Source organism: Nestor notabilis, unplaced genomic scaffold (assembly GCF_000696875.1).
Source record: "Nestor notabilis isolate BGI_N333 unplaced genomic scaffold, ASM69687v1 scaffold9596, whole genome shotgun sequence".
Classification (NCBI taxonomy): Eukaryota; Metazoa; Chordata; class Aves; order Psittaciformes; family Psittacidae; genus Nestor; species Nestor notabilis.
In genome coordinates, this window is record NW_009932417.1 from 52,209 (window position 1) to 65,712 (window position 13,504).

Sequence of the window (13,504 nt, forward strand, 5' to 3'; positions counted from 1 at the left end):
TTTTTTTTTTAAACCAGCTAACCAGATCATAACTTGGTTCTTTAAAGAACAAATAATCCTGCTGACCAGGTTGAGTATTGTTCTTGTTAGTGATTAACTGGTAAAAGGACAGATATGCTTCACAATGCCTCTACCAGGGTCAGCTCTAGTGCCTGGAAAGGTCACAAACACAAACACACAAACACTCCAACAACTGGGATGATAATTGAGACCATGAATCAGAGTCAAGCTCTACCCTAATGCACAGAGCATTAACCAAAATCAGCAATAATTACAGCCTGTATCACCATACCAAGCTTTGAAGTCCATCAAGGAAGATGCTGCCCACTCCCTGTTCTTAGAGCGGCAATTGAAAGGAGGGCAGGAAACTGGCAATTCTCATGTTGTAGCTAAATCTGGGAGAGACTGTGAAATGCTATTGCTTTTATGCTAGAAATTAGTCATCTTTACCATATCTCATAACCTATTACAGAAGAAAAATTTATTTTCCTGCATCTCGGTTATTTCACATGCTATTTGACCTCTTCTCAGAAGAGGGGACTGAGTAATCCAGTTAAGAAAAGGAAAAAAGTGGGGCGGGGGGGGAGAGACTAAAAACTGACTTCTTCAAGGCTGGTTCACACAAACACTAATTCTTTTCCGCCCAGGTTGTTCCTCGGGTTAAGGCCAAATTTTTTATAAGCTCTGGCTATCTTTGAGTGAAGTTATAGTTTAAGGTTTAGTTCAGCAGTGGAAAACAGCAGGACTACTTAGACTGGAGAATATTTTACCAGCAGTCAAATATTTCCTTGCTTGCACCAAAAAAACTGAACTGGAAAAAGGACTACAGACCATCTTAGGTGATGTCTCCTTTGACAGAGAAAATTGCCTAATCAATCTTTTTGATCTCTCTTCTTGCATGACTAACACATTAAACTCCATAATTCTCCTTCCCCAGAAAAATCTGTTTTGAAATGTCTTTGGCCTCAGGTATCTCAGGTCATGTGAAATTAATTATCTTGAATAGGTATGCTTTTGTCTTTAAGAAGATTTATCACGTTTGCTAAGAGACAGCAGTGGAGCAGCAAAATGCCGTCAGAAGCACAGGGTCTGACATTTACTACTATGGTAAAACAACCCTCAGAGGAAAGGAGAAAATTAAGGAAGAAAAATGCTGGAAAATGTCTATACAGCACACCACCCAGAAAGTTAGATAAGACTTTGCAGTTAGCAAAATAATTAATGCCTTGTATAATGAGGGAAGGGCTGTTTTAATTTTAAAATGCATATAAAAAGCCACCACATCACAAAATGCTCCAAGTACAGCTCACTAGTTTGCCTGCTGCCTGCCTTCTCATCTTTATGTGGTGTCCTTCCAGGGGAGGAGACCCATCAGACCCGGGAGAGGAAACAGACAGGAGCCCCAGCACTGAGCATTTGTCTTCTCACAGGCTAACCTGGAGCTCAGCCCTGCAGGATGCAGTCTGCTCCCAAGCTGCACCTCAGCCTCTTCTTTGCTCTTTAACCCTAACTGAAATGCATTTTGGAACATCACACAGCAGGAGAGAGCTGAAGACACTGTAAAAATGAGAGATCTGGCTTTACCCATACTGGCAGGGCATACCTCCAAGTCCTGCCAGGCTGCAGCTGCTGACCAATGCAGATGTCAGGGCACAAGCACAGGACCTGGAAGATCAGTATCAGAAATACATGCAACAAGAACGCTGCAAATGCAGATAAAAGAAATGAAATTCAGAGCTTGGATTGCAAAGAGGTGGCAGTACATGACAAAATGGGAAGGGAGGCACAGCTCTTAGGCATGAAAGGGCTTTGAATGCAGTTTCTGACACCTTGGAACAATGTCGCAGCTGGCTCTGTTCAACAGCCATCCATACCCAAGACTTGCGACTGGGGGGGCGGGGGGGTGAAATCCAGTGTCATTTTCACTGAATACTGCAAATATCTCCAGGCTTTTATGTGCTTTCTACAGAGCACAACCTTCATAGCAACAAAGCTTTTCTGTCATCCCCCTGGAAGAACTTCCCAGATCGCAATAAAGACACAATTCTTTGGGGAAAGGGAAGAGCCTCAATTTGTCCATGCTGGATCTGTGAACTTCCTCGAGAGTGACAGCACTAACCTCCATGACCACACAAGCACCAAATCTGACCACACAACCATCAAATCCTGTAAGGGCTGGGAGGGTGAGGAGATGTAGAGTGGGAGAAGGAGAAAAGGAAGGACAGACAGAGCAGGTCTGGTGCTTTAACAAGAAAAACTGGGTCTTGCTCGGTTAGCAACTAAGTGGCAAAGACAGAAGTGGGAATGAGATAGGCAGGGTGATCAAAACTCCAGATTTGCTGGGACTTCCTGGGCAGGCAAGCTTTCTGCCATGACAGAGTGTAATAGTAAGGAGGGCAGGGAGGAGAAGTGGGTTAGAAAGTAGGAGCAAAGAAAGTAAACAGGGCAGAAAATACTGTACTTGCAGGGTATAAAGTGGGACACAGGACTCCTGAATCCCTCAACATGACTATCACGTTGCGAGTTGTGAGTGAAAATATCCAGCTATTATACTATGTAATTATCAGCGGAAGTGTCCAATGGTCTGTATGATGGATCTAGAAGTCCCAGGCCTGCTGATATGCCATGAAAATAGATACAGATTGAAACTATTTAGACATTTAGAGACATCAAAACTAGGGTTGACTGCATAATCTTTGTTCACTCGCCTTTTATTTATGTATAACCATATATAACATATGGTTAATGGAGCAGTAAGTTATTCCGTGGACCTGAATTCAAACTCTACCTTTAGCCAAGAGTTCCCCTGTAACTAATCAGAACCATTTAAAGCACAATTTTACAGGTAATCACTGTGTGCCATATTGAGAGACATTCTTAGATCATTAAGATCAGTCCTTGCTGACACAGGCATCTTCTTGAAGTCCCTTCTCTGTGCTGATCAAGCTCCATCTAAAAAACAACTAGATGTTTTCGACGGTTTGTTTGAGTTTGCAGAAGAGGTGAACCCTCTGAGCTGTGCCATAAGACTCACAAGAGCTCTAGTTTATATGAGGATATCGGAGAAATGCCAAATTCTCTGGATAATCTAAACTAAATGCCAGATTGGACACTTAAAATTAGTAGCTACTTGTGTTATTTACCTTTATTTGCAACAGCTGTAAACTGTAAAAAGATAGTACTCTTACATTGCAGAAAGGTATTCTGAAAACAGATCCATTAATACTTATAAACTGCAAAGTGTTACTGAACAAAAATAGAAAGGGAGAAAGGGATAGAAAAAAGGATAGAAAACACAGATCTGCAGATTCTGAAGAGCATACATTAGCTACCCATACAACTAGATGCCTTAACTGGTAAGCTGTACAACAGGAAAACAGCTAAATCTCACAATTAAGCTGGTCAGAGCAATGGAAAACACAGTAAGGAAAAATATCACACAGCTTAATGTAAAGATATGCTGCAATTCTCTGAATTAACCACCTAAAGCTATGATTTGAATGCAAACTTCCCTGTAGCTTAAAGCTTGGTACAACAGACTATTTATCTAATGATTTTCATTCTCTTTAGTTTTAACAAAATATCCTTACTACACGACCATCATAGGCTTGTGAGTTGTATTGCATACGGCTCTGCTAAGTTAAAGATTTCTACAGCAAGCACTGACACTTGGCTGAGTACATTTATTGACCTTAAGACTCAATCTACTTCAAATGTATTTGGGCCTTCATTTCAAAAAAATACATGCAAATAAAATGCATTTTGTTCTAGCACAGTTCAAATGAAGAACACAAACACAAGTTACAGTACTGTGAACTAGAACAAGAATATCTCACTGAATAGGTGCCCAAAGCAGATATGGATACCTCACAGCATACTTGAAATACTTACTGTGTTTGACTCATCTTCCTATTCTCTCATGAGAAAAGGAAAAGACATTGCCCTCTTTCTAGATGCTTTGTAAAGCCCTATTTAATTGATTTAAATCAAGTTCAGTGAATTTCAGTACATTATGCAATTGCAATTTTTGGATTTTTGCATGCCAAACTAGTTTATAGAGGCTTAGCTGCTTACTTTTTGTGTGTTTAAATGAAGGGCAACTACAATATAATTAATGTGAGAGGACAAGCAAAATTCTTGGAGTGAACTTCGCAATTCCACACAAAATCCCTCAGTTACACTGCAGAAAACAAAATGGTAAGTCAGATTATGTTTACTCGGCTTCTAAAAATCTCTCTATCCCACTAAACAGCTAAATCCATCTAGGTCACAGAACAGGAATTTTAAACAACCCAAATGACTTGATAAATGCAAAAACTTCAGTAAGACTGAAATCAGCCTCTTTATATTTTCAAGGCAGAGTTGAAAACAGACTTTCTTACATGAGGTGATTTCTATTTAACACCAGCAATTTCCTTGCAATCTGAACATGCCGATCTTCATAAATCACAGTCTTGTCACAGCAAAGTAGCAACGCTCAAGTTTGAATTGGATGTGCAGTAGTCCAGAGTATGTCCTTTTATATAAGTCTCTTTAATCATTAGCATGGTTTTCATAGCTTTAGGTGGTTTAATGGGCCATGAAGTTACAGAGATACTTCAAACCAAATGAGTATCTGACCATACCCTATGGCAGGGAAATCCAGGAGCTAAGCAGGATCTGTCCAATGGTATATGTATGTATATGTATGACATGGTATAAAAGGAAATGCCACTTCATAAAGTGTATCTATGGGTATACAAGTGTAAAGACTGAAAACAATTTTACCTATGTCCATAATGCATACAAACAAGTCACAAAGCACATCAGCAGTATCATTATCATTTCCATGTTTATGCCATCTTTACGCCAGGGTCTCTACGAACAGGCCTTCTTTTCTCACCACATTTTAACTCCTTACATGATCCTGCCCTGCCTAACCGTCCTCCTGCAGGGACCGTATTTCCTCTTGGCAGCAGCCAAAAGCAAAGCGTAGAGCAACCAGTAACGCATACACACTCCTCCCTTGAAGAGCAAACTAGCCAAGAATGCATTGGATGAAGAGTGCAGGATATCAGCTTTCAGCTAAAACAAACCTAAGCCAAAGTGAATCAACCAAGGCCACAAGCCTTGCATTGCCCAGTGTCCTGTTGCACAGGAAGGGAAGGAAGGCAAAAATTTCTTACGTTGCTGACCAAGAACTTCAGAAAGGCAGCGCTCCAGAGGCAGCCTTTCATTGCTATAGCACTGTCATTGCTGTATTTAAGAAGATAAACAAGCCAAACACTACACATACACACCCCTTTGCTTCTGTATTTATATCTACTTTCAGATTGTCACATGCGTGCCTCTTCTCATTAACAGGGTGCAAACTACAGTTATCCACTTGCAGCACCATACTGGCTAGACAAAAACCCATGAGTTTATTCTGATAATAGCCCAGGTTCTTTTGCACATTCAAACTATAAAGTAGGGAAACTTCCCACAGCCGCCATGCTCCTGGGCAAAGTGTCTTTTTTCACTATCAGCAGAACAGCATAAACCCCAGACTTTAAATAGCATCCCAAAGCAACCACCACTTCCTTTCTCATCCTAAAGCAAGATCCTCAATAAGCTTTCAGTCAGTAAAAAGATTTAAAACAGGAAACATACAGCATGAGCACCAAGGAAAATTCAAAATCAGAAAGTAATTATACAAAATTTCACAGTCAAGATCAAGCAGCAACACCAGGTGGCTTCATCTGGAGGTTTGCAGAGTATTTTGGATGAGTAAAGCTGACTCAGCAGCACAGAGTAACTACAGCGACAAAGGTTCAAAATTTCCTATAATGCCCTCAGAAAACTGCATGTAGAAATAAACTATATAAAGACAACCGAAGAGGAACAGATACCATCATGCAAATAGCTATTTCAATATATGAATAAATAGAATCTTTCACTTTTTCTTAAATGAAACAAGTAGTTTCAAATGTTTATGTGCACAGGGAAATAGAGAGGGAACAAACATTACAGTATTTTATCTAGTTTTATCACACATTTTGACACATTTTATTAGAAGTATCCTACAAAAGTACATTTAACTAAAGTTGTTCTAAACTCTCAATCAAAATAAAGCAGTAGTTTCAACCCAACATTACCTTGGAAAACCGAGCATTTATCCATTTTGTAAAGGTCTTTTTCTGTACATCATTGTGTTCATCTAGAGAGAGAAAATAAGAAGAAAACAATGCGTGAAAATGCATTCTTCTCAATCCTAGATTGCTCAAAACAGGTTATAGTAAACACTGTCCTGATTCAATGTGAGAATTCTTTGCCTAATCTGTCAAGCCATTCAAACCTCTACAAGGGTTTGGTACTTGCAGAGTTACACAAACATTTCAACTTTGCTAGCAACTATAGCAGCTCCTTTGCATTAGAGTCAGCCTTACAGCACATCCTGGGCAGGATACCTATGCATTAAATTCACAGGCTTCCCATTGGGAACCTAAAAACTCCAGTTTATTAAAAAATTAAAAATAAATCATAGAATACTACAAAAAGATTCTTTAGGTAGGTGAACTCAAGCATCCAAAACTGATACAATTCATGTCTAATACATCTAGCTATAAATCTGTTATATTCAGGCTCCTGGGGCAGCGGAACAAATTACTAGTATTTTTTACCCACCAAACGTGAACAAGGGATAGCCGCAATGGCTCTGTCCAGACAAAAGAAGTCACACTGGGTAAGAAATGAGACATCACAACAGTTGAAAGAATAAGTTTTATGAAAATGTTCAGATAAATTTAAAGTGAAACCTCAGTTCTGGGCTCCTTTTAAGCTATGGCTGAAAAACTTGCTTAGGGCATGCCAAAGAGTGCACATCTGCTGCAATGCGGCAGCCACCAGCCATTGTTTCACTCTTCTGTGCCTCTCTCCTCTTCACCATCTAAAGCTGAGCCAAAATAGGCTACTCCTCAGTTGCACACTGAGCTCAACCAGAAATCAAAGATAGCCCAATGCAGAAAAAGAATTTTCTGAAAGAGCTTCAAGATACCTACAGTGCATGCACAGCAAGCCATGGGTAAAACAGCTCATTGAAATTCAAGATGTTGTTCTTGGAGAATACAATTACCTGAAAGATCTCATTAACCCTGCTCTCTTCCCTCAGTGAAGTAAGAGTGCCTTGCCAAAGACAGGATCTTCCAGCAGGATACTCAGTACCAAGTACCCATCTCTCAGGAGACTGAGGCAGTCAAGATACAAATCCCAAGTACACTGAATATATTTACACCTTTTTCCCCTCCAGTTTTCATTTGTTTGTGGAGTTTTTTTATGGTGGCGGGGTTTTTTTAGGAGACAGGAACAGACTAACTGCCACTGTTGGACAAAAAAAAAGCTAGCTTTGTACAAAAGTCAATCCCATATTCTGTCCAACGGTCAATAACGTCTTACTTTAGTTGCAAATACTATTTGTACTGAATGTATTGAGATTAAAACATCCTTCTCTCTCCCTCTAAATATCATTCCATAACCTCTGTCCCTTTTCTGCCAACACTTCCAATTACATAACTATGTACCAGGATGCTTTTCTAAGGCTTGGTCTGCCTTTTTCCTTCCTTAGGTTTCCGTTAGAATCAATAACCCCAAAGTCTGAGGTCTCGCATTATTTTAATGTGCCTGTATCATCCTTAGGATGATAAAGGCAAAGCACAAAAAAAGACCAAAAATAATTGTACTGACTGTGTAAAATGATAACAACAGTTATGAAAAGGGGAATGTATTTATAAATCCCATGTGCTAGGAGATCTAGACACCTCACTCTTGGGGTGCTCAGCCCCTTCGCAGGCACACGCACAGCAGGAAGTGACAAGTCTTCTCAGCACTACGACAGCTGCGGCCTGCCAGGACTCCATCAGGGGGCCTTGCTCCTACAGCTGCTCCCCCAGCACCTCAGGTCCAGTTTGTGTAAGTAGTCCTGCTATGTGTGCTGCAGTGGTATGCACCACTTCTACTAAAAATACAGCCTCTTTTCCCTCTTTGTGAAAACAGGGTTTCCCAGGGAGGAAGAAAAAACAAACAAAAAAACCCAAACAAACAAAAAAAGAAATCCCCACAAACCAACCAAGAAACCAAAACACACATGACTTCGATAAACAGGGACAACCTAGTCTAACTGTGAAAGAAAGAATAGGAATATGTATACACCCCTACTACCTCTTCAGTATGGAGCATCCTTTCTACTTCAGATAAGCCAGGAATCAGAACTCCCACAACTCCAAACTTCCAAAAACATCCTGCTCAGTTATAAAACCCACAGATGATACTTCCTAGTCAGGCTCTGCTTTTATGTTTGCTTTATAAAAGCATCCAAAACTAGGATTTTGTAACTGGCCATTAAAGAGCTAGGGTTGTGTGAAGCTTTCTGCTATAAATCCCTAATAAGAAATTTTAACTGAAGTGCTGGTGCTTTGTTAACAAAACAGTGACAAGTTATTTCATCCCTCAGATTAATTTTCTTTATATTCCTATGAGTCTGTAAAGCTAAACCCCAGAGGCTGACATTATAATTCGGATAATAAAACTAGCCACATTTGGCCAAAAAAACAGTATTACCATTCAGCAAAGCACATGGTACTCCAGTCAGTCAAATTCTCACACAAGACATTAAAAATATCAGCAAGTCACAGCCCAGTGAAAAACAAATTCACCAAGTTGCTAAACCCTTTGTGTTTCCTTTCACAGTGCTGCAACCTGACAATACAAGCCAAGGACTGACTCAGGGCCAAATTCTTATTCATTACCTACAGACTGTTTCTTCTGGCCAGCCTGGCTCCGCCTGCCCTCCAGTCACTTAATGGACTTGTAATGGCCAACGTCAGAACAGTTTGTTCCTTTAAGAGGAAATAAAAAGAAACCTAAACACACACAAATGCAAAATAAAACTCTTGTGATGACAACAGAGAGAAGAAAAGCTTCCTATCCCGGATGCTCGTTTACTGAAGCCTGCTTCTGTTACACAACATGATGTATGCCCGTGCAACTGGAGTATGCTCCACACAACCAGCTCGTGTGATCAGATGTCCAGCCTGTGTCCTGACATTCAGTCGCCCCCAACAGCCGCATTTATAGCCTTACGTACCTTCTCCACCCTCAATATTGTCCCTCTATTTTATTGGGACACCTTGAAACCTCAGTTCAAGTCCAATCTATTACCTTGTGAATATCACATTCGGGAGCTAAAAGGAATCTAAAAGATCTAAAAATAGAGGTAAAAACAAAAGTCTTACTGGACTGCAGTTTGTCCTTTACTCAACCTCTGTTTTATACTGAGAGCCAGCTTTCTTATTTCCCCAAAACATATTACATGCTTTCATGACAGAACTGTATTATTTCATTTTTGAAAGACAGAAGTTATCACACCCAAAACAACTGGCAGAGCAGCACTATGGTGAAGGTGCCCTGGAGAAGCATACAGAGTAGATTGGCAAATAAAGTCCAGAAATTTCCCAACCGTTCCAGCACAATTTACCAAGGGTCATCTCACATTTTAAGACTTAAATTTGCCTTCCCCACCTCATCATTGAAGTTCTCAGCAAAGGAATTTAGAAATAAAAGAAGGAATTAGCCTGTGGGTTTCAATTAAGACACTCGGAATGTAACCAAGTTAGAAACATCCCTTTGCCTAAGCCTTTAGGCAAGCAAGAGTATCTGTTGTAGATATCACCCCACCCAGGACTAGCACATGTCTGAAAGCCTGACAACATTAAAAAAGGATAGGGGAAAGTTTTGTACTCTTGGGCACAGGATTTTCTGGATAGAAAAAACATTCTGAAAGCAGTTTTCTGTCAAACTCAGACTAATTCACATAAGACAGACACAAAATCAGCATCTAAAATTTGAAGATGGAAGCCAGCGTGGGTTTTAGCCATACTAGCAAGAAGCAAAAAGCCAAGGAAGCCACAAAGCGCTGGAGTTCATGACCACCGAGCTCACAGAAGAAGCTCCTATGCTCATCATGATTACTGGGCCCTGACCAATCAACACAGAATAATCTTTATCAGCACCCCTGAAATTTTGGGTTGGACTTTTTTAGGGGGGAAATTATTTCGGTTTTTTTTAAAAGAAACAAAGTAAAAGTTAAGATTGTTCTGCAGATCTCCCCTTCTCCTGCAACACCATGGTAGAACAAAAGGCTCCAGCAACAAGTAATTTTCTTGTAAGCTTTCACCTTTACACCGTAGTTTCAATTTCACAATCAGTGGTGAGCATAAACTTTTCCTTCATTCCTTCTCCCTCTCCAAACTTCAGAAGCTGGGCAAAAACACAGTTATATTAATAGTGTCTTTAACAAAAAGTAATGACACCTGCCCACAGCAACTGCCACACAAAATTCAGCTGCCCGAATTGTAAATTCTTTGTACAGACCAAATTAGGAAATACAAGCACTGCCAGAAAACAAAAACTAAAAACAAACCAACCCCTGCACTTCACTCCCTGGTGTTTCCCAACAGCAGACACCATCAAAAACAAGACACCACAGGGGAATCATGAGGAACACTCCTGGTTCTCACCGAACTGGGCTGTGAGCCTAAGCTGAACTGCATTTATTTCACACAAAAAATAAAAAAAAATCACCCAGCAACTGATAACTTGAAGAAGACAACATCACAGCTGAAGCAATATTAAAATAACTGTTTCCATACCTCCCAGCAAAAGCAATCTCACATGCCACACTGCCGGCCTCAACACACTGGAATGATGTTTAAAAGAAAGCTAGAAAGGATAGCAAGCTCTGGGGAGACAGAAATAATGGTGCAGCACCATGCAACAGGCCTGACGACCCACACTGGTCAGCCAGTGATCCTGCTGTTTTCACGGGATGACAATGAAAAACCTAGAATTGGAGGCAGTGTCCCGACACCTACACAGGGCTGGTGCTCCAGGTGGTCTCCGTGGCCTGGCAAAACCACTTTTCACTCCAACAGCCTGAAATGGCTCCTTAATATTTGGTCAAACCAAGCAGCATCAGCTCCCAGTGCAAGACAGCCCTGGGAAGCCATAGTGTGTCATACAAATACATTTGTGCACATATTTTGCAACCTGCCAGTGATCACACATCAAGGTCTGAGGCTGCAAAAATTTCTGCCAAAATCTTTAGAGCAAAGGGTTACAATTATCAACAAGTGCACTATGGGAAAATCACTAAAACTTAAAGATACAGAATCACAGAATCACGAGGACCAGAGCTTGTGAATGTGAAGCTACTACTGTCTGTCTATAGAGGGCCTCATCCACTTGGTCCTCCTAGTCAAGCAGCATGTAGCAGGCCCCCTGTCCCTGTCTTCCCTTTAATCCTGACCTGTAAGCTCTTGGTCAGCTCCTCATCCATCCCCAGGCAGAGCACCATGCACTCCAGCTGGTCACTGACATAGAGGGTGACACCCCCTCCTTGTCTTACCCATCTGTCCTTCCTCAAGAGCCTGTATCCCTCCATTCCAACACTCCAGTCATAAGAGCCATCCCACCATGTCTCCATGATGCCAATAAGATAATAGCCCTGCAGGTGTGTGCGTGTCTCTAACTCCTCTTGTTAATTCCCCATACTACATGTGTTTGCACAGAGGCATTTAAGTTGGGCCCCCAATGAACCTGACTGGTCTGAGGGGCAGGAATTCCTTTATGCTGCTCTTCAGGTGCTCTCCTGCTGACCTGCAATCCCCCTCCAGGCTCTGGACATCTCTTGCTGGCTATGGCATCAAACTGGAAGGAGTGGGATGTATTGATATTCCCCTCCCCCAGCAACTTTAGCCCTCTTCACCAGATTGGCAAGCCTGCGAACAAAGATCACAAATACCTCTACGATGAGAGAGAGTGGATCAGATTATATGTCCCCCATAAATATCAAAGAACAAGTTTCACTTGCAGGGAGAGAAGAAGATGCCCTTGCCATCTCCCTGAGGTCCCAACCAACAAGACTAGCACATGTAAAGAGAAAAGAAGATAACGCCTGTCAAAAATCTGGTGATTAAGATGTTTCTAAGCACACAAATAGGAGGACACTTAAGAAAGAGATAGAGTACATTTACAGACACAAACAAAAGTTAAGAATCACAAACTAGACTTACTACAGTTTGGGTTTTGTTTTCTTTTTTCTTTTTTTTTTTTTAAATGAACACAGATCAGGTCTTTGCATTTTTAAGTGGTTACAAAGAAAACAGAATTGGTTTCTACAACTTGGTGTTAGCCATCTGCTCTTTTTTCTCTGCTCAAATTAGAACTATTATTAGGCTCACTTGCATTTGTGGAGGTGATTCATGGCATACAAGGTCAGAGCGATCATTGTGATCATCTAGTATAATGTCCTGCATAACACAGGAGCTGTCCCCACAAAAAGCCCATCTGCATACCAGAAGGAAGCAGAGACACAACAGATGTCAGAGACCATGCTCAGGCCCAAATAAGTAATATCGCTTGGACAGAGAAGGAAGCCAAGCCATAAACTCTACATATGCAAGTGCAAGTATCTCTCTCTGCTAGTTAAGGCAGCTTTTCAAGTCAGGCAGACATCACAAACAACCTTGTTCGGACATCTTCAGGAAACAATGTTCACGAAAGACATAAAGTTATTTTGTTCTCTGTGACAGGTGGGTAAAGACAGTAGGGCTCTAAAAAGTTCTTATTCACAACAATGAACTCCTTCCCCTCATATTCCAGTCTTTATCCCAACTCTGTTCTGCCGGAGGCTTTCTTATCTCACTTTTTCAAAACCCCAAAGGCTGCAATCCTAAATCCTCCTCATCCCTCACTCCCAAATACTAAAACTTTTCCTGATCCATCCCTTCAGAGCAGGCCCATTTTTTCCCCAGGTTTCTGCATCTATCTCTCCCACTTTGATGCAAATCTCCTTCCTCCACAGTCCATTATCATTCCAATCTCTCTGGGTCAACAGTTTTTCACAAATACAATCCAATTCCTGAGATGTAAACTAATAAATACCTGGCACCTACCTATTACTCTATGTTCCATAGATGCATATGAATCTGTAGATGATGATGAATAATTCTTGGCTTCCTATATTAGTATACACCGCACCAGTGCCAGCTCTTCCCCATGACTTCTCTGGCCTCTCACTGCAAGCTCCCACCCCATTCCAGCACACAGGGTACAAGCCATAGGTAGTTGAACCTCACATGCAGATGCTGACTGGACATCTATCAGGCAGCAGGAAAGACATCTTTACTTCTTTTATATTTTTATTTCTCTTTTAGTGAAGGCAGGCACTGCACTCAAGTCCTCTCCTTCTTCCAGCCACTAACTTTTGCACAACCTTTAGCTGTTTAATTAGCTGTATGACACAAAAATGGGATTAAATTTCTCACTAGTTAATCCAAAGTGCACCAGTTGGGAAGGGGTAGGGGCGGGGGGGTAGGGGGAGAATTGGAAAACAAACATAATCAAGAGTATCCTACTTTCCTCATGAAAACAGATTCATCAACAGATTTCCAAAAAAAAAATTATTGCTGGTAATATATTTAAAAGATTA

The 13,504-nt window shown here is 41.0% G+C and overlaps 1 protein-coding gene across 1 annotated transcript in view; it reads right to left on the reverse strand.

Moving 5' to 3' along the window:
• The window catches only part of LOC104407187 (utrophin-like), a 116,645-nt gene that overhangs the window by 52,106 nt on the left and 51,035 nt on the right, over positions 1-13,504 (reverse strand). The window contains 1 exon segment of the mRNA XM_010016388.1: positions 6,117-6,178. Coding sequence (XP_010014690.1) covers positions 6,117-6,178 — 62 coding nt within the window.